This window comes from Globicephala melas, chromosome 14 (genome assembly GCF_963455315.2).
Source record: "Globicephala melas chromosome 14, mGloMel1.2, whole genome shotgun sequence".
In the NCBI taxonomy this organism is placed as follows: domain Eukaryota; kingdom Metazoa; phylum Chordata; class Mammalia; order Artiodactyla; family Delphinidae; genus Globicephala; species Globicephala melas.
This window is the reverse complement of record NC_083327.1, coordinates 45,486,284-45,507,734: the sequence shown is the minus strand read 5'-3', so window position 1 is coordinate 45,507,734 and position 21,451 is coordinate 45,486,284. Positions and strand designations below refer to the sequence as shown.

At 40.5% G+C, this 21,451-nt stretch overlaps 2 protein-coding genes across 2 annotated transcripts; one reads left to right on the top strand and one right to left on the bottom strand.

Moving 5' to 3' along the window:
- Positions 1 to 2,489: 2,489 nt before the first annotated feature.
- CALHM5 (calcium homeostasis modulator family member 5) lies at positions 2,490 to 7,438 on the bottom strand. The gene is made up of 2 exons (XM_030853629.3): positions 6,852 to 7,438; positions 2,490 to 3,376 (listed from the first exon to the last, which is right to left on the bottom strand). Exons 1-2 carry the CDS (start codon positions 7,389 to 7,391, stop codon positions 2,969 to 2,971), a joined length of 948 nt encoding a protein of 315 aa, XP_030709489.1. The 5' UTR covers positions 7,392 to 7,438; the 3' UTR covers positions 2,490 to 2,968.
- On the top strand, positions 2,700 to 13,010 carry TRAPPC3L (trafficking protein particle complex subunit 3L). The gene is given in 3 exon segments (XM_030853630.1): positions 2,700 to 2,714; positions 9,603 to 9,779; positions 12,891 to 13,010. Coding segments are annotated over 2 exon segments (285 nt in total). The 5' UTR covers positions 2,700 to 2,714; positions 9,603 to 9,614.
- The last annotated feature ends 8,441 nt before the right edge of the window (positions 13,011 to 21,451 follow it).

Genomic DNA, 21,451 nt, shown 5'->3' with positions numbered 1-21,451 from the left:
AAGGGATGGTTCAGGCGGTGATGTGAGTGATGGGGGGCGATGGGGAGCGGCAGGTGAAGCTTCGCTCGCTTGCCCGCTGCTCACCTCCTGCTATGCGGCCTGGTTCCTAACAAGGCACGGACCGGCAGTTGGGGACCCCTGCTTTAGAGCAGTTGTTCTCAAGATGTGATCCCTAGAACAGCGCAGCAGCACCTGATAACTTGTTAGAAATGCAAATTCTCCCCCCAAACCTACCAAATCAGACACTTGGGCTCAGCAATCTACATGTTAACAAGCCCTCTGGATGATTTTGGCATGCGTTAAAGTTTGAGAACCACCACTCCAGCACTTCTAAAATATAAGTTGCGTAGGAATCACCTAAGATCTCGTTTAACAGCAGGCTTGATTCAACAGGTCTAGGATGGGGTCTGGTTCTGCATTTCTAACAGCTCCCTCGTTTACTGATGCTGTGGTTTGAAGGCAACACTTTGAGGAGCAAGCCTAGAAGACCAATCTGTTTCTAGCTTTTGCTCAAGGCCAACCTATCCTGTGCCTTCTACTGCCATTTTCTTCTAGGTATTAATGATAATAGTATGTTTCTCCTCTCAGTTATTTATTTTAAACTGAATTAACTCACATCAGTGTGTTCCTTTCAAACCAAAATCATTAAAAATGAATTTCAGGCTTTGGTGCAGCTAGTTTGGAGAGGTACCTATTCAGCATCTATCAAATCATTCCATAGAGGATATACTGCTTCCTGAAATCAAGAGGAAAAAATTATTAAGGAAACACCTATGCATAGGGAGAATTTTGGTATAAATCTATGTATAAATTCAATTTGCCTCTAATTTCTCTCTTTTAATAAATTCTGATTTTCACATATTAGTGTTCAGGCTATCTTACTTTATAGCGCCCCCAAATCTGATGGCTTAAAACAACAAATATTTTTTTAAGCTCATGATTTTCTGGATCAGGGATTTGGACAGGACATAGTGGGGACCCCTTTGTAATGTCTGCAGCCTCAGATGGTGTGGCTCGAAAGTCTGATGGCTGGAATGACTTCACTCAGACCATAGACCTGGGACCTTTTTTCTGGCTGTCGGTTGGGTCCCCTGGTTCTTCTCCATGTCTTGTCTGCTGAGGCTGGAATGTCCAAAATGACTTCTTCACTCAGATTCCTGGTACTTTACCTAACCTATCAATAGAATGACTCAAAGTGTTGGAGTTAGCCAACTAACTCTTTTTAATCTCTCTCTCTCTCTCTCTCTCTCCATTTGGCTAGCTTGGCTTTCTTCTGAGCTTGGCGCTCTCAGGGTAATTGGACTTCTTACATGGTGGCTGGCTTTTACCAGGCTGAGCATTGCCAGAGACCAAGGCATAAGCTGCAACAATTCTGCAATCTAGATTCATTTCTGCTACATTCTATTGGTTCATTAAGGTCAGAATCAAGAAGAGAAAGAGACTCCATCTCTCAGTTGGAGCCACTGAGCCAAGTTTAATTTCCCATGGTTAGGTTTTATTACAGTGAAACTCAGATGCACCAAAGTTGCACGGGAGATGGTCTGGCTAGAGTCAAAGTAAATGCAAAAAAAAAAAAAATACTAGCTATAAAAAACTTCTTAGAAAGTTCTGGCTCATAGAGCCCATAGTTAGCATCTCTTCCTAACTCTGCTTTCAGTGACATCACCTTGGTAACTTGAAATTACATCATAGAAATTGGCAAACACTTCAAATCAGGGTTGTTGTTGTTTTTTTTTTTTTGAGAGCCAGTTGTTAAACATTTATCACGTACCATGTTTAAAACCCAAACAATATTTCAAATAGTGCAACATCACAGCCCCCACCTCCCACTCTCCCACCTACACACACACACACACACACACACACACACACACACACACACACAACCTGACTCTGCACCTCCAAGTTCCCAAGGATATGTTGTTTCAGGTCTTATACCTATAGGATCCTTTCCCCAATTTGGGATAATGTTCCGTAGTAATAAGGAGTTCATCCGCAGGATTCTCCAACTAGGAGGCAAGGACTCTCTGTGGTATAAGATGTGAGCCACAGCATAGAACATGGTGCCTCTCCCTTAAATATCAATCCCACTCAGAGATTTAGAGGGAATTAATATATCTGTATAGTTAAACTAATGTGGATATATTACATAATAGAATGCAAAATTTGCATTCTGTAAGTGCCCACAAAATTGTTTTTAGTTTCTTATAAAGTCACAGGAAATAAATGAACTTCAAGGTTGAAAAAAAGTTTTAACATGTAATAGTAATATGTGTCTATATCAATAGTCATAAATATATATGTATATTTGTGCTTGTGTGTATGTGTATTTTTTAATGTAGAAATGGTTTCATGAAGGCAAAAGTACCTAGAGCCCACAAAAATCATAATATAGCCCTGACCGTAGGGGTCTACTTTCAGTGCATAGTGGAGACATGTGAAAAGCTCTGAATTTTATGCATCATATTCTTTTAATGTGTTATTTTGAGAACCGGTGTCTTCAGATTCCAAGGAAATGAATTTCAAATGATAGAATTTCACACATCCTTGAAAGGCAGTAGGATAGATTTACTGAGTGAGGATTTCTACCAACTACACTGCAGATCCCACTGTACAGAAGTCTGTTAAGAGTACCACACTCACTCCCAAGTCACCACTGCTACCCCCGGATGCCATGACCATATTTACACAGAGTGGCAGACCTTCTTGCATGAGTCTCACTGTCAATCATAAAATCTTAGAACTTGAAGCCCCTGAGCCCAACCCCCGACAAATGCGGCAGCACCTCTGTCACCATCCTTGGCCGGTCACTCAGCATCAGTTTGAGCACATGACACTGTCTGCAGCTGGGAGCTGCAAAGCTGCTTGCCTTTGCGTTATTGTCTTATAAAGAAACGCTAAATGTGAGAAAACGCAGAGATGCTCGGGTAGCTGTTGACGCAGTAGGAAGATGTCTAGACACCACGAGTCAGTGATGGTCAGTGAGCTGCACATTTTGAGAAGCATCCACAAGCACCATTGTAGTCTCATCATCCTCAGGGCGAAGTTCCAGACCATCTTCCACCACCCTGTGGAGGGCGCTGTAATGCTGCTGGTTTGGGTGGAAAGAATGCAGCTCTGAAGCAGACTCCCAGGCCGCAAAGGTAGGCATGGAGAAGACCTCTGGCCTCTTGTTTTCGAAGAAGCATTTCAGGTTCCTCTCACTCAGCTTTTTGGCATAGTCCAGGAGCGTATTTTCCAAGTACTCCTTCTCCGTTTGTGCATACGTCTTCCAAAACCTCAGCTGAAGGTAGCTAACTTTTGATCGGCAGCGAGCATAACAAGCAGTGAGCAGAGAGAAGAAAGCTGCTGAACAAATCAGGAACCAGCCTAGAATCTTAGAAAGAAAGAAATATTGAGGACCTCCAAAGCAAAGCCACTTCTCCGGGAGCCGGGGTAGTGTTATGGGGAAGTGTATGGCTAATTTAATATCAGACCTCGGTTGAAATCCTTCCTCTTAATTACTAACGACAGGTTTTTTTTTACAGTCAAATAAAGTTGGGGTTTACCTAACCTCTATTCTCCATCCTACCCACCATTGCTGGTATGCAAAGAAAGACCCAGAAGGTAGGCAAATGGAAATGAGCAAAAATATAGATTATCCAAGAACTGGGAAAACCAAGCCCTCAAACAGTACTAGCTATTAGAGGGAAGAATTCTGTGCATGAGTAAATGCGCTCATTTGAGCAAATGACCAGTTCCTTAGCGGAGTGCTTTCAGGCGTTGATACGTGCATATTCATGACCCGTGACTGATTTTTCCCATGTTACATTGTTTGCAGAGAACAGCAGACCCTCCCTGACAGAAGTATCATCACTCATTATCCAGGATAAAGTGAGACAAACGTAACACAATAAGGAAACTGAAGCTATAAGAATTGGAAGCCTGCATAAAAGCCAAGAAAAAAAAAATAGAGTCATTGCAAACCTTCAGGATTTGCTGGTTCTGAATTTGGGTAATTGGAAAAAACAAATTCCTCTTTGAATACGAAATGGTTCTGCTGGGGGTTTTTTCTGAACTTTAAAAACAGAAGTCTAAGCAGCTCAACTTATCTTCTAAACTTTTTGGTGTTCTAATTATATTTTTCACAATTGGAATTAATTTCATATGTGAACAGCTAACAAAGCTCTTTCAAAGTTTCTCTTGACATTTTAGTTAGATGGCCCTTAGTATTTCTCAGCAGATGGGCCTATCTGAACACAGAAACAATCTGCAAATGAACCCATTCAGACCGTAACAGAACCACAAATATGCTCCAATGTTTTAAACAAGTGTTTCCCAAACTCCAACTCCAGACTATGGAGGTCATTGTACAGGGTCCCAGACCCCACATGAATGTTAATTCTGGGTTGCCACTAGTTGGGTTTAAATCTCAACTTTCTCCTTTCTGTGGCTATTCTCCATGCCTCAGGATTCTCAGTTGTAAAGTGGGGCTTACCTACCTCAGAGGGTAATTTGGGGCATTAAAATGAGACGATGTAGACATACACGTGACTCAGTATCAGCCATTGTCATGTGCTGCTACTTTTCCAATGTATCCATGTCTATGTAAAAGCATTACTGAACACAGGATATCTTTCTGATGTGATTTAACAAATGAAGCACAGCTTCCATCGTGTGAAAAGTCCTCACATTTACTTTAGTCACTTGTGCTTAGCTCCCTTGGATCTTCCTCTTTTCTTTAACCCCTACCTTTCTTTTTCCACACAGGTTCTCCTGTAGGCCCGTAGGCCATCCCACCTCAGTATCTGAACCAATGCTGCTGTGTCGTCAACTGTTTGATCAGCTTCAGACTCCCCCTCCCCCATTGCATGACCTTACCTTCGACTCGCTCTCACCTGAGCGCTGAGCACTGAGCACTGAGCCCTCTGTTCTTCCCAAATTCATGGTACCCAGGGTCTACCTAGACATGGTGGATGCTCCCACCCCAGCCCTCAAGAGTGTCCCGTTCTGCACGAGTCTTCTCCCTGAAACCCTGGCGTTTTTCTCGTCAGTTTAGAACACTTACTCCATGCCAGCAGCTTTATATCCATTTATGTCCATCATCTACTATTCCTTCTGGCACCCCTCCCAGGTAGGAGGAAACTATGAGGAAACTGGGACCCTGAGGGGTCATACCAGTAGCTCTGGGCCACATAGCTGGTAAGTGGTAGAATCAGTATTCAAACCCAAGGAGAGCGAACTCCAAGACGGAGTTCTTGCCACTGCTCTACCCTACCTTCCTGAGGAATAGCAAACCACCCAGCTGGATTCACTTCTCTGCTCCACCCATGGACGCGGCACCTTTTACCCCCAGCCGCACATCCAGCTGTTGGTCTGGACTCTTTGTCGCTCCTGCCTGTGGGAAGCACTGTAGTCAGCACCTGCTGTGACACAGCTCCCTTTGTCCACATCTCTTATGCCTCTTCTAGGAATCAGCCCCAGGCCCCTCTCATTCCTCTGAAAAGTAAACAGGTCAGCGTGCCCAGGCTAAGCTATGGAGGATGTGCATGATTTCCTTATGTCTCTGTTTAGAGAAGAAAAGTTCACAACAGTGACAAGTGTTTGGATCTACCTGAATGGAGCCTGGTGCCCGAGGACACAAATCATACATCACTCATTGTATCATAACATTTGTAATTAATACCTATATACCCCCCCCCCCCCCCCCCCCCCCCCCCCCCCCCCCCCCCCCCCCCCTGGCATGTTTTTATCTAAGATGCGCTTTATGCATGAAACAAAAGATTTTGTTTGGGGAGCATTTTTAGGCTTAGCAGTTTATGAAGAGAGTATGACTATATCACCAACCAGTTTTGGAAAGTATGATTTTAGAAAAAGATTTTGCCTTGATGTGTTGTTGAAAAGGCAAGTCTATGCTGAAAAAAAGTAAAATTACACTATTTTCAGCACATTTATTCTTAAACAAATAGCATTCCTGACAAAACTGTGGATCTATTTACCTACTCTTATTGCTTGTTTTGATTTGGGGAATGTCATTCCTACTCCTCACAACTAGGAATTCAGTCTTTTCCAGGCCAGGGCCAGGCTCACATCTGGATTTGTGCTCACGTACCTGGAAGGATGACAAGCTACGTCCTTGTGTCAATTAGGTAAAGCTACAATTTCCTGCTGTTAAATAAAACAGTGCCCCAAATCTTGAGCTTCTAAAATAATGTAAGAACTTTTTTAGCTGTAGAGCACAGAGCACAGGACGAAACCTCCCTGGAGAATATGGTCCTGTTTCACTGAAGGCTATTGAGAGACTGCCAACCCCCACTTTATACAGGAAGTTCTCCTCCATCCCGACAATATTTATACATAGAGATAGCAGTTGCCAGAAATCATGCAAGGGAATCTCTACACTCATTGTATTATGTGCGGCTTTGGAAAGTATTATCTTATTTCGTTCAGCTATATTTTAATAGATACGTGTGTTTTTCTGAGAAACCAGTTTGAAAATAATTAATAAAAGGCAGTAACTTCTAATTACTCTGCCATTAGCACTCTATTATGAGTTAGTGACATGCATTATTTACAAAATCAACCCAGAGAGATTGTCTTAAAATACATAAGTATTTACATATGTATAACTCAGAGGAGATTTCTTTTCAGAAATGGAAAAAACAATCCAATCAGCAATATTACTAGCCAAGCAACCACTGAAAAGCTTTTCCTCAGATTGTCTTAATGTTGCCCCGTGTTCCAATTTCCATTTAGTTTCAAAATGTTTTAGGAGGATTCAAACTCAGCCCTGGCTCAACAGAGTACAGAGAGAACACTTCAAGCTCACTCTGGGGAAAAAAAGAAAAAAAGTCATGTTTGTCCTTTCTTACCTGAGACTGGGCTTGCAGGGACAGTTTCAGTTCTTCGTTGTCTGTATGGGTCATGCTGATTTTGCCGCAAGGTACCTTGTGAAGTTCGTCCCAGCACTCTTCGGGCTTGCCCTTGCAAATCAGCCCCAGGAGTCTGGAATTTTTGGTCCCACTCATGGCACATTCATAAAACGTCCCATTGAGCAAAGCCACAGAAAGCCACATTACTGGAGCCACCAATGAACTCAGAGTGATCTGACCGAGGACATAGAAGAAGCGGCAGCTGTGGCCCCTGGGGAAGATTTTCCTGGGAATCACACAGCAGCCTGTGAAGAGTCTCCATGACCTGTTGTTCAGAAAGAATCCCAGGATCAGTAACACCCAGGCAGGAGCAAAAAGGAAAACCAATCCGTACACCACGTTCTCAGTGCTGCAGGGACACTTAAAAGCCACGAGTGAAAAGAGACGCTCACCTCCCACAGTCAGCAGAGCCAAAAAGCTGTAGCCAATAACAGTTTTCCGGTTGAGGATGAATCTTAAAATCCCCTGAAAAGCATCCATGATGGAGATACACAAAGGGAAAACGCTTTGCTCTTACTTATTGGCAGAGCAGCTGTGGCAGTGGCCGAGGGTGGAGCTCTTTCTTCGTTAGAAGCAACAGTCCTTCTCAGACTGAATTCAGCCAGATAAGGAAACAATGTCATTCCCTAGGAATGAATATTTCCCAACAGTGTTCAGATAATGCCTCCTACTGGTGGATATTAGGCCATGAAACTAGAGCCAAAACACTGAGAATTAGAGTAAATTCAAAGTGAACAGCCTCCATTTTTGTGTTATTTCCATGTGGCTTGGATTGAGAATCAGAAAGAAATTGCGACTCTGCAGATAGTAATAGTCTAGGAATTTTCCAACCAGAGGAATCAACATTAGCAGAAATAGGGTTTCAGCCAATTGATTGAGAGCCATTGAATCAAGCCTCCTAGCCTAGACTTTCATGATGGTATTTTTCTCTTGTTGCTTAAGACTTTTGCACTTTGACTTAAGATCTGGAAGATTCATTTTACATCCTCTTTAACTGACTAGTGACTGAAACCAAATTTTAGGAGTTGGGCTATTTGAAATTTATATGGAAAAGTTCAGGGAGAGTTTGAGTTTTGAATGAAAGACAAAGTGAGAAGAGTCCTACTCATTTCTTTCCTAGACTTTCATAGTAACCTCTTGATTGGTATCTCTGCCTTTGACCTCATGACCACCCCCATTCTCAACCCTAAATCCATCCTCTATGCTGACATAAAGGAGATCCCTCTAAAACAGAAAACCAGTTCCTCCCTAGCCTACTCACACCTTTGGGGCTCCCTGTTGCCCACAAATTGATAGATGCCAACTTCCCCTGAACCTCATCATGGTATTTCATGCCCTTGACATGTTCCTTCTATCTGGAATATCCCCCCACCCCACAACACACACACACCTGACCTTGTCCACCTGGCAAACTTTCACTCAATATTCATAAACAGGGTAGAAGCTTCTTATTCTGTGAATATTTCAAGGGTTGCTACCAAATATATAACATTGTACTTGCAGAGCTTATAGTATTGCAGTTATTTTTTTAATATCTATAGCTCCTCTTTAACTGTGAGCTCTTATAAAACAGGAACTACATCTTATTACATTTTGTATTCTGGGCATAAATACAATGTCAAACACAGAATGGATGCTTACTCAATAATTCATTTTTCAAATAGTTATCGAACTCCACACTGCACTACACAGTGTGCCAGGCACTGTGCTAGACAGGCACAGTACTCAATGAGTACTATTGAATGAATGGATGAATGGTGAAACTTCTAGTACTTCTAATTATAAATAATTTAAGGAAATTGTCCCCATATCTGTCCTACACTGCTTTTAATTTTAAAATTAAATTAATTAAGGCACTTGAAAGACAACAGTCAAGCTGAAAATTTCCATTAATGAACTTCAGATTCCAGGCCTGTATATTTTGTGACAAGGAAGTCCCTTGGACTGGAAGCCAGGGAACTAAGTTACAATGTAAACTTAGCCACGTCATTTTACTTCTCTGAGTCCCAGTTTACTCATTTGAGAAACTGGAGGTATGCAAGAAATAGTCTCCAAGGCTTCCTCTATCTCTACATTGTAGAATTCTTTCAGCTTTAAAACAGCAGACTTTTTTGAGAAGCTGCGTTATGACTCACTTATGTGCCTCCCACCACTAACCCTTGTTCCTTCTCAGAGGCTTGTCATCGTTGGTGTTACGGCTCCCTCCACTTCCCAAAACACACCCTTGGGTTTAATCTTCCCATGGCACCCTCTGCCCTCTGCTCTGTCGCCTTCCTGTTGTGGCAGGTGTGTCTTGGGTCCCTTCTAATTCAGGATCTTATCCTTTACTAGGCACATGTGACAAACATTATGCTAGTATGCTGATGATTGGTAATATTTTAATTTCTTACCCTCCTAAAGGATATTCACTTTTGAAAAAGATTTTTTCAAAAATGATGCCTTAACTCTAAGTTTCATAAACCATATTATTTCCATAGAAAACTTGTCCTTTAGGATACTCCATGAAAATAAAAGGGTTGAAGGGTTGTCCAAGTCAGAGGGTCAGTAAATTTCAAAGCTGAGTGTGAACCCAAGCTTTCTGACTACACACGCCACGAGCTTAACCATTGTGCCTGGAAAAGGGTATTTGGGTGCCTTACTAACAGTTCTTTGTTCTAGACCAAGTTTTGTAAATTTTTTCCTGTTTACTAGGTTGCTTTCAAGATGTACTTGGGAACTACACCAAGTGTGACCTGTAACAATTCAAGCAGAAATGAATTTTCGCTGATTCCAGAAAAGAATCCTCTGGTGGAAGAGCTCCCTGCTGGGTGATCTTCTCTGTGCTACTGCAGTTTACTCTGTGGGATTATCAGAGGGGCCCTGGAAATGGTAAGGCACAGACTCTACTTTGCCAGGTATATTCATTATCTAGTGCAGTGTAACTACCCCCAAATGCAGCCTCTTAAAACAACAAATATTTATTATCTCACACAGTTTCTGAGGATCAGGAATCTGGTAGCAGCTTTGCTAGGTGGCTGTGATTCAAAGCCTTTCACAGCTTAATGCACATGCAGTCAAGCAGTTGGTCAGGGCTGCAGTCTCTGAAGGCTTGACTAAGGCTGGGAATCTACTTCCAAGCTCAGTCACGTGGCTTCAGTGCCTTTCTCGCAGTCGGTTAGAGGCTTCATGAAGTTCTTTGTCACATAGGTCTCTTTGTAGCTCTAATCACAACAGGTGCTGTCAACTCTGGGACAACGTTGGAGGGAACTCCCTGAATGATAGGAGGCGGGGTCATTGTGGGCCATCTTGGAGGCTGGCTTCCACACCTGAATTATTCATTGATTTAACCAAGACAGTGATCAGCATCTGTTAAGAGGCACGGAGCATACACAGATGAACAAAACACAGTTATTGCCCTTCAAGAATCTTCTGTCCAGGAGAGAAGTCAAATGACTTAGGGCCACGGGAGGACCTGGGATGGGGTGGGGTGGAGTGGGGTGGGAGGTGGGCAGGGAAGCTTTCCTACGGAATCTCTGAGCTGACATCTGAAAGACAAAAAGCAGTTAGGCGAAGGTCTTGGGGTAAGAGGAAAATAATATTCCAGGTAAAAGGAGGACCTTGCCCAAAGGCACAAAAATAATATTTTGTTCAAGGGACAAGGAAGTTGAACTAGTTCAGTGTGATTCACACATAGATTGGGGAAAAAAATCAGGTCTGAAATAGGATAAAGAAGACTCCAGCTTTCATGGGTAGCAGTTGATTATATGTGCTGAATGACAAATATGTATCAGACATCATATGGTCCCAAATATCCAAACAATTTCAATGTAGTCTTTTTGATATTTTAACTGATTTTCAGTTAAAGTATGACAAAGACAAAAAAGATCTTATGGGGAAGAAATGAGAGTGAATTTAGCTTCCATATTTCAAAGTGCATTGTACATCCTTCTATTGGATGGTGAGAATCACAAAAGCATGGTTTTTGCACGCTACAGGAGCAGATAAGTTGGTACACCAAAGTCTATGGTTTAACAAATGCAGGCTGGTTGGCCAGGGAATTCTTAGTGAGAGAGGGGAGTGAGTCAGATAAGACTCAATAAATATTAATTAACTGCCTACTAGACCCAGGTTTTTTCACTTATTATTTGCTTTTACTAGGTATTTTTAAAAACATTTTTATTGGAGTATAATTGCTTTACATTGTTGTGTTAGTTGCTGCTGTATAATCAGCTATACATATACATATATCCCCATATCCCCTCCCTCTTGCATCTCCTTCCCACCCTCCCTATCCCACCCCTCTAGGTGGTCCCAAAGCACTGAGCTGATCTCCCTGTGCTATGCGGCTGCTTCCCACTAGCTATCTATTTTACCTTTGGCAGTGTATATATGTCCATGCCACTCTCTCACTTTGTCCCAGCTTACCCTTCCCCCTCCCCACGTCCTCAAGTCCATTCTCTACGTCTGCGTCTCTATTCCTGTCCTGCCCCTAGGTTCTTTGGAACCTTTTTTTTTTTTTTTTTAGATTCCATATATATATGTTAGCATACTGTATTTGTTTTTCTCTTTCTGACTTACTTCACTCTGTATGACAGACTCCAGGTCCATCACCTCACTACAAATAACTCAAATTTCATTTCTTTTTATGGCTGAGTAATATTCCATTTTATATATGTGTCACATCTTTTTTATCCATTCGTCTTTCGATGGACACTTAGGTTGCCTCCATGTCCTGGCTATTGTAAATAGAGCTGCAATGAACATTGTGGTACATGACTCTTTTTGAATTATGGTTTTCTCAGTGTATATGCCCAATAGTGGGATTGCTGGGTCATATGGTAGTTCATATGTACAGTGCACTTTGAAATATGGAAGCTAAATTCACTCTCATTTTTTCCCCATAAGATCGTTTTTGTCTTTGTCATAATTTAACTACTAGGTATTTTTTACTAGGTAATTTTGCTTATATCTTATCTATCCCAATGACTTAAAATAGCTGAACAGGTACTCTATTGAGGGTAGGTCAGCAATATGCTGCTCTTATGTGAGTATATATATATATACACATATATATTTCTTTTTCTTTCTTTTTTTTTTTTTTTTTTTTGCAGTACACGGGCCTCTCATTGTTGTGGCCTCTCCCATTGCGGGGCACAGGCTCTGGATGCGCAGGCTTAGTGGTCACGGCTCACGGGCCTAGCCGCGCCGCAGCACGTGGGATCCTCCCAGACCGGGGCATGAACCCGTGTTCCCTGTACCGGCAGGCGGACTCTCAACCACAGCGCCACCAGAGAAGCCCAATGTGAGTATATTTTAATGAATAGAGAAGCAAGCCCTAGGGTTTACTTCAGTGTCTGGGAAATGAGAAATGCTTTATTGTGGAAATGAAGACCTGGGTATCAAATATCCATGTCTATAATTTCAATTTTTAATTTTATACTTATAATTTATTTAGTTGGTGTTTTTTCACAACTCTCAAAGCCATAAGTAATTGCTAAATGTTGTTAGGACAAGTGATTATGTTATTGAGCTAATGACAGAGTGATTTATAGCAAGTCAATTGGAGAAAAATCATTTTAAGAAGCCATTTATCCTTGGAAGTTCTGCTTGGCAAGGCACATTGAGTCAAGGCTATCTTTGAGTTGGGAATTTGTGTTCTTCCTGAGATGGAGCCTTAGTTTAGACCCACACTGTGAACAAAAAGGGGCCCACATCCTGGGCTTGCCCCAGAATCAAGCAGGTTGAGCCTGTCCTGGACCACCCCTCTCTTTGCAGACTCACACACAGAGCTGACCACAGCCAGATCATCAATGGAGGACGCACAGTAAAGGGCCCTTCATCCACAGAAAAAGCTCTTCTTTTATCATTTTGTAAAGAAAGTCAGCTCTTTATGGGGTAAATCAAACAGAAAATAAAGACCGAAAAAAATAGAGGTTGTTTTTTTTAAACCTGAATGACTCAGGCCTGTTTTGCTTTGTTTTTTCTTTTTGTCTTTCCTACGTTCATTTAGCTGCTGATGTTACATTCTTGCAAAACAGACTAAAAGGTGACAGTGTGACAGAAATAGGAATGACATTTCTGAAAATGCTGGATGAGGAAAAATACAGACGGAAAAAATGAAGAATAGCATGCAAAATGCCACAGGCTGGCTGGCTGAGCAGTTAATATTAGCTGCACATATAGAGCCATAGAAGTTTTGAATTGTTTAATAGCATGGGGTTTAAAAGACTTGTAAATCAGCCAGAAATTTGAAATGCAGGGCACTAAGATTTAAAGCTGTTTTTTTCTTTGCTTGTAAATCACACATTTTCAATCTCGAGTCCGCAAGATTTCATAGACAAATAACTCCTTGTAAAATAGTAAGCATGAATTCTACATATTACATAATCCATCCTAAGAGAGTCTGTTTTTTTTCATTTTCTTATGGTAATGAAAAAAAAGTATACGACCTACACAGTTCTTACTGGAAAAATGGATGAAATTATACAATATCACAGTTCTTACTGGAAAAATGGATGAAATTATACAATATCAATGTCACTATATAAAGACAGTTTCTAGATACTGTATATTGCATTCTCTATAGGAACAGTACCATTTGTGACAATTTTCCATATTTTTGAGAAGCTGTAGATATGACTTTTCTCATATATAGGCTTGGCTTATAGCTTCGGCCTCCTGAAGCTACTCTTGACTTGTAATCATCAAGGCAAGCTATTTATTTGAATGCTAATTCTGAAATATTTTAAAATAGCATTTAATTTTAATTCATTTAATTTTTAGATAGCTGGTAATAACCAAATTCCTTCCTTTTCTCAGGAAATATTACCGATGGTCAGGCCAGGAAATAAAATGAAAGGTAAAGAATGTTCTTTGAGAATACTTTCTTATCCCAAAGCTTATTCAGTTAGGAACTTTAGTATCATTTCTATCCCCTAAAAATCGTACAAAGTGTATTTTGTTTGTGACCAGAACATTTTTAAAATTCAAAATGTACTGGATTAAATAAATGATAATCTTTACCAGACCATAAGCATATAGCAGTCCAGAATCTACTAGGCTCTGCAGAGAACTCAAATTATAAGTAAAAGTACCAATTAGGGTGGCACCATCAGTTAAAACTGGTGTAAGTAATAAGGTAGTGGTAGACCTCAACTAGGTCTCAAGGATCCTGAAGATACAGTCCCAGTTCTGTTTCTAGTGGCTTCAGCTGATCCTGACTAGTGGCTAATCCTGGGCAAGGCACATCATCTCTCAGCCTCTCTCCATCTCTGTCTCTCTGTCAGTCTCTGTCTCTGTCTCTGTCTGTCTCTCTCTCACTTATCTGTAAAATGAGAGGATTGGATGTAGTAAATATCTAAAATTGGGCTTCCCTGTTGGCGCAGTGGTTGAGAGTCCATATGCCGATGCAGGGGACACAAGTTCGTGCCCCGGTCCGGGAAGATCCCACATGCTGCAGAGCGGCTGGGCCCGTAAGCCATGGCCGCTGAGCCTGCGCGTCTGGAGCCTGTGCTCTGCAACGGGAGAGGCTGCAACAGTGAGAGGCCCGCGTACGCCAAAAAAAAAAAATCTAAAATTATATCAGTGAGTTTAAATGACATAAACAACCACCACTGAAATTCTACATTTTTGGACTTTAGAAGGCTATGGGGAAATTGTTTGTTTCCCACCTACTCAACTATCTCTTCAAAAGGACATTGAGGTAGGTACTAAGGACAAAATAAGGTCACTGGGGCAGCTGCAGCATCAATGGAAGGACTTTCAAACCAATGCCACAGAAGACCAGGAGTAGAATCTGGAAGAAGAATGTTATCTGATATCAGAAGTGATATCGTAAGCCATGGATTTTAAACGGATACCTTCAAGGATGTTTGTCGACAATCCACCCCAAAACTTATTTTGGGATGTTTCCATCTTCTGCTCAGTTTCCTCTTTCTCCTCTATAGTATACTCATCCCTCCAGAAACCCAAGATATTCATGTCTAAGGGTCTCCCTCTGAAGTTAGCACTCAACAAGCTGTCTTGAAAATGTTCCATGACTTGGAATATTCTCCTACTTTTCTACACCGTCATCTCCTTTCTTTCCCAACCCAGCCATCAAAATTTGCTTCTCCCGGTCCTTTTATTACCCACCCGCCGAAGGCAGCTAATCTGATACTCTCCGTGGTGCTGAGTGTTGGAACTGGTGATTGCTTCAAGATGGGGTTTGTTCTCCATACTTTTTTGTTTTCCTCACCCTGGAGAGGGAGGCAAGTCTCTTGGCATTGAATTTATGCTATGAAAGATGATCTATATAACCAAGAGAATGGCTCGTTTGTATTCAATCTTGAATTGCTCCATCTTGAAGAATGCAAGAATCTAGAAAGTGCTGTTCATTAGAATTATGAGAGACACATATATAAATTTTCTAATAACCACATTAAAAAAGTAAAAAGAAACAGGTAACATAAATTTTAACAACATATTTTATTTAGACTAATTATCCAAAATATTATTTCAACTTTTAGCTAATATAAAAATGATTATAGACATTTTACATTCTTTTTTATACTAAATCTTTGAACTCTAGTGTGTATTTTACACTTTTAGCACATCTCAATTCAATGCTAAGTTTTCAAAGTTTACAGTAAAATGCAGTCCTACCAAAACAATCAAACTGTGTTTAGTGTTGTTTAGTAGCTTCAGTTTTTAAATCTAAATTAATTAAAATTAAACTAAAATAAAAATTCATTTCCTCAGTCACACTAGTCACATTGTAAGTGTGCAATAGCCATATGTGGCTGCAGCTACTGTAATATGTACACAGGTCTAGAATTCCCAGTCAAAGATCTATTGGATCTCCTTGACCTTGGACACAAAGAATAAGTGGGGAGGATCCAGGTTCATGGAGATGAATAGAAAAGATAAAAGGTAAAGAGAAAGAGAACATCAGAGATGCATGAAATTCTATCTCTTCACAAACTGAATGAAGATTCAAAAAAACAAAAATGCTTCATAGTAAAGAAAGGTTGCATACCACCCCCTGGGCTCCAAGTGTATTTTCATTGCCTTTGTGTAAAGTTGAGTCTTTACACAAAGAACTTGTGGAAATTGCACAGTGTAACTACAGAGTTATATACTATTTTTATTTCATAAAAGCCTTCACTCTGAACCCCAAACCTTAATCAATGCAGAGATTTCTGTCATCTTGGCACAGCCAAAGGGAAGAAAGGTTTGGGACAGAGGGATAGTTTCGTGCCATTCAAATGACATCACCAGATGGTTCCTCGAGCTGTTTTCTGAGGAGACCTGCCTTGGTTGCCTGTTCACTGTTTAAAGATGCCAGGAATCAGACATACTTCCCTCAGCAGCCTGCACATTTAATTATTGTCTTCTCAAATCTCTCAGTTTCATCCATTAGTTATTGGAAGCCTGGATCTATTTAGCAGTTGGAATGGACTATTATGAATAAGTGGAAAATTCCCTCTTCTCCTTGTTTATGAAGGACCAAAGCAGAAATTTGGAAAACCAGACACTTGAAGTGCAAATATAACATTAAAACTTTTGTAACCAAAGAGGTCCCTTTAACCAAGACCTGCTAAATGTCGAGTAGCACAGCAAATGCTGAAAGATATAATGTTATTCATTGTTAAGAGTCTCTGGAGTTGGGACTGTAGACTCTGGGTGGTGATGAGAGTTCACAGCTTCGTCCACCAGCTATGGAGGCTAATTCATTTCTTCTCAGTAACACTGAAGGAGTCCCTGACGAGGGCACCCTCCCAGTCCTAGAAACCTGGGACAACAAAAGACTCCCTTTTTAAAAAATGAACCAAGTTTTCTTTACATGGCTTGGTTGCCTATTCCTTAAAAAAAATCTGTCCAGTTGCTGCACTTCCTCATTCTGGTAAACCTTCCAGAACTTTAACTGGACATGACCAATGGTCAACCTACAGTGGCTATGGCAAATAATCAGCTGACAGAAAAGGGATGCAGCCAGTATAATGCACACCTCGAATGATCTGAAAAGGAAACCGTTCTTATTCAATCAGTAATAGTTACCCTAAAATTGAAAACAAGCCATAGCCACAATAATCATTGGCAAAATTTTATTTTTCAAGTGTTTCACTGACAGAAGACAAACAAAACGCATCAACCATTGGAAATCCTTCACTAAAAACAGTTAAGAAATAAATGTCCTAGGATAATTCCTTGTTCTCCCTTAAACTCAGACTCTATTTTTCCCAATTAAATCTTTCTTTGCTTTTCTTCCTTCAGTTTCTTTTGTCTTCCATTTTTTCTTCTAGGAGCTCTGTTTCCACTACATACACTTCTCTTTCTTCCAAAGAAGTCTCCCTGCAGCTCCTTTACTTCCTTTTTTATTCTCCGTTTCAGTTCCTTTATTTTAATTATTCTTCATGTATGGACAATTGTTGGCTGCCTGTATGTTTCCCTGTCCCAATAGAATGACATGTTTCTGTTCAGGTGCCCAGCATTTTATTAGGCAACGCAACCCATCTACTTCAGAGGAAGTCATCCATACACCCAGCTTCATTGCTATTACCTAGGTACAGTGGCTCTTTCCCAGTTTAAAATCTTGCCAGTCAGATCTAAGCCAATCGTGACACGGCATTCCCCAGACCACAGTCATTGCTGCTGACATAGGGAGGGGGACAAGGCTGAATGGACTGAAGAGAAGAAAAACCTGCCTGTTACATGAGGCAATAAATTTACTATATTCCTTAAGTAGTAGAGTTGGGTTTCTGTTACAGTAATGCAACAAGGTTCATTGCATGATAACTATGTGATAGGTCAGATAATTTGCAACATATTGGAGTACCAAAGAGAATAAACTGCTTATTATTACATTTTTCACATGGTTGAATGCTCAATGAAATAAAATTTGCATTGACAATAGCTCTTTTCCTCACAGAGAGGAAAAGGTTACAGGACAGAGAGAATAGAACGAGCATTATGGTGTGCATCCACAGAGCACAGGTTCCAGAAAAAGTAGATTTCATAGAAAAAAGACATTTTCAATCAGTGGTAGCTCCTAAAAAAAACAAAAAACTCATACATTTCAGGTTCTTCCTTCAACTATTTCTACTGGAAACTTAAGTCACATCCGGAGTCACTTGAGGATTTCCAACTCGGAATCCTTCTGATTTCTGGAGCCTCCCAAGTGGCCTGAATCTTTCAAGCCAGCAGACTGTACTTAGTGACTTGCTATTTCCTTGTAGCATGTGAACCACATAGATTTTAATGACTTAAAAGAGGAAGTGCTAATTCCCAGTGGTCCGTATTTGCCAAACAATAGAAGCATCTGGAAATGCTGCTTTCTTGGTTTGGGATTCAATTAAGATTTTTATCAGGTGCTAGGCACGTTAATTATGTGGTATGTCACTTAATTTTCATAATAATCTGTGAGGCATTAAGTTGGTAACGGGGAGAGAAAAGGAGTTGGATATGAAACTACAAAGGGCTTAAATTTGCCTGCCTTAAGTGTATTATTCGTGGGACCGGAAGTCCAAGGAGTTGGCAATGTCTCCCGAGTGTCTAGCTTGGGAGGCTGGGTGAGGGATGCAGGAAGAGGAGGCAGCTTAAGAAAGAAGATTAGATTAGGTCTTGAGAGTGAGGCCCTCATGATGGGATTAATTCTCTTACAAGAAGAGAGACATAAGATCCCTCTCTCCTGGCCTTCTGAGGATACAACAGGGCAGCCATCTGCAAACCAGGAACTGAATCTGCTGGCACCTTGATACTGAACTTCCCAGCCTCCAGAACTGTGAGGGATAAATGTGTTTTGTTGTTTAAGCCACCAAGTCTATGGAATTTTGTTATAGCAGCCCAAACAAAGACAGAGTGCCAGCTTTGAAACTGGACAATTCTATGTTAAAATATTTGTCTTAAAATTTCTCTATCCTGATTCTTCTCCTCTATTTTAGCTGGCTATTAATCCTAAGTCTCCTTCATTCTCCTCCAGTTCCTCTTTCTTCCCCAAATTCTGATATATGCAGGCTCCATGGTTGGCACTTTTCTCAAGGTAGATATTTCTCCTGGACAGTAGAACCCTTTCACAGAAAACCTCTACAGGTCTCGTGTTCTCTAAAACCTTCCCTTATCACCTCTCTCCAACTCCTTAGTCAATTTATATCTTGCCCCCTTCCATAAATACCTGAGGCAACTCTCAGAGAAATTATCTCTCTACTATTTCTCTGACATGTACACACATTAATCTTTGCACAAATCCCATTGCATTTTAATTATTTGGTTCCAGGGCTGCCCATCCCCTGCTAGACTATGATCATGTAATGAATGCTTAATAAATATTAATTAAATCAATCTGTCTCCCGTTTCAAAAGTTTTTGGAGTGACATTGCAAAGAGAAAGAAAGGCTAAAATGAAGAAAATCTATTCAATAACTGGAATATTGTTTTTCATGCTTTAAATCAGTAGTCAACAAAATAGTCACCAGAACTGATTAAAGTTGTCACTAGAAATTTTGTTTCATCTCAAAACACAAAAATATTCTCAAAGAGCAGATTATTATGGCTCCAGTCATAGGATTATTTTTCATCAGTTCAGAAAACACTGGAAGATCTTAAGTGAAAGTTAATATCATGCAAGTATTCCTCTCTGTACCTGTAAGGACCATATCTGAGGGGCCCCTGGAAAAGGATTTGACATTGCAAAAGACATAAAGCACCTATTAGTAACATTGGTGACATTTACAGACTCTTTCCATACATTTTAGTGATTATTTTAGTAATTATCTTATTTCTCTTTTCTTTTAAAATTTACTTAAAAAAATGTATTCGTGCAAACAATCTAAAGCATCAGATGAGAGTGTGAATCATCTGCCTGCCTCTCCTCCCTGACCTCCATCACTTTTACCTTTTACCGTTTCCTGCTTCACCTCAGCATCTCCTCTCTACTCTTGTGACCGATTCTTCTGTCATTTACTTCACCTTTATGCATAAAATGCTTATATAGCTCTTTATTTTTTCAGTCTGAGATATTATTTTTTTATTTCCGCACAAGAAATGTAAGGCTTTCTCACACACAGTCTCCATCCTAACCACACACATAGGCAAACTTCCTGACTGCCATCCCTCCTACTAGGGCATAATCGGGGTTAGATCAATATTCGGTGGTTACATTGCTAAGACTGTGTAAACACTATTGACCACTGGACCATGCAGCACACTAAGGGTAGGTTTCCTTTCCTCTACAACTTTTCCCTAGAGTTAATAATAGAACAGTCTTTACATTTTCTTAGCTTTCCCTATTCTTATCAGTAATCCTTAAATTCTTCCCCCACGTGCATAAATCTCCTCTTAATATTTTCAAACACATTAAGTTCTCTATCAATTTATCTTCTTAGAGATAGTCTCTCTCAAGCCTTTTGATGTTGTCTTGTTGCTTACCTACTGCAGTGGGAAAAAAACGTACTCAAAATTTAAAATAAGATTTTGATGATGCTGAGAGCTGCAATTCAGGAATGAAGAAGTGGTGATTACTAGCCAGTAGTTGGGCATTTACAAATCCACGTTCCTTAACCCATCAAAACCACAGTTATTTTACACACGAGTACAGTGTAAAACTCTCTCCAAAAATTGCCTCATGGTCAGCAAGAGTGTCAACCTGTGACACTCAACTAAGAGCAAATGAGATATAATGTCATAAAACAACAGGTGGGAGAATGGACCTTAGAGACATAAGTTACTTCAAAAGGCAGTGAATTAGTTACCCTTTGCTGTGTAACAAACCACCCCATAATATTAAAATAATTAATGATCTAACAACAATAATTATCTCACAGTCTCTGCGGGTCAAGAATTCAGGAGCAGCTTAGCTGGGTCATTCTGGTTCAGGGTTTCTCTCAAGGCTGCCATCAGGATGTCAGCAGAGTCTGTAGCCATCTGAAGGCTTGACTAGAGCTGGAGGATTTGATTTCGAGACAGGCCATTCACATGGCTATTGGTAGGAAGTTTCAATTTCTCACCACATGGGCTTCTCCTGAGGCTGCTCTATCACCCTCACAACCCAGCAACTGAATTCCACCAGAGAGAGAAATCCAGGAGAGAGAGAGAAAGGAGGCTGCAACATCTTTTATGACCTAGGTTCTGAAGACACTTGATATCATCACTTCCACTTTTTTCCCATTCATTAGAAATGAGTCACTAAGTCCAGCTCACAATCAAGTAAGGGAATTCATCTCTATCTCTTGAAGGAAGGAGTTTCAAAGAATCTGTGGACAACGTTTTATAAACACCACATGCTATTTGAAAGATGTCACAGTGATTTTCCAGTAAAATATTAAGAATGCATAATTTTGTTGTGTTTAACTTTCTTCCTTTCTAAACCTTGACTAACCCAGATAGGGTTAATCTTATTATCAGTGGTTAATTTTACCGTCATTCTTGTCTTCTCCTCTCACTATCCTCTTAGAGATTCTCTTCTCCTCTATCTTCTATGGGATCCTTTGTTTCCTTGATCCTATGACTTTCCTTTCTCGGTGTCCTCCCTCTTCTGAAAGAGTGCATACCTTAGTAGCTTCATGATAAAGAGTGAATAGGGGATAA

What these genes read in the sequence shown, in the direction of transcription:
- CALHM5 (XM_030853629.3), bottom strand. Translation starts at nt 7,391, where the DNA reads ATGGATGCTTTTCAGGGGATTTTAAGATTCATCCTCAACCGGAAAACT. An exon ending in CCCTGCAAGCCCAGTCTCAG is followed by an intron (nt 3,377 to 6,851) that starts GTAAGAAAGGAC and finishes TTTCTTTCTAAG; the next exon opens with ATTCTAGGCTGGTTCCTGAT.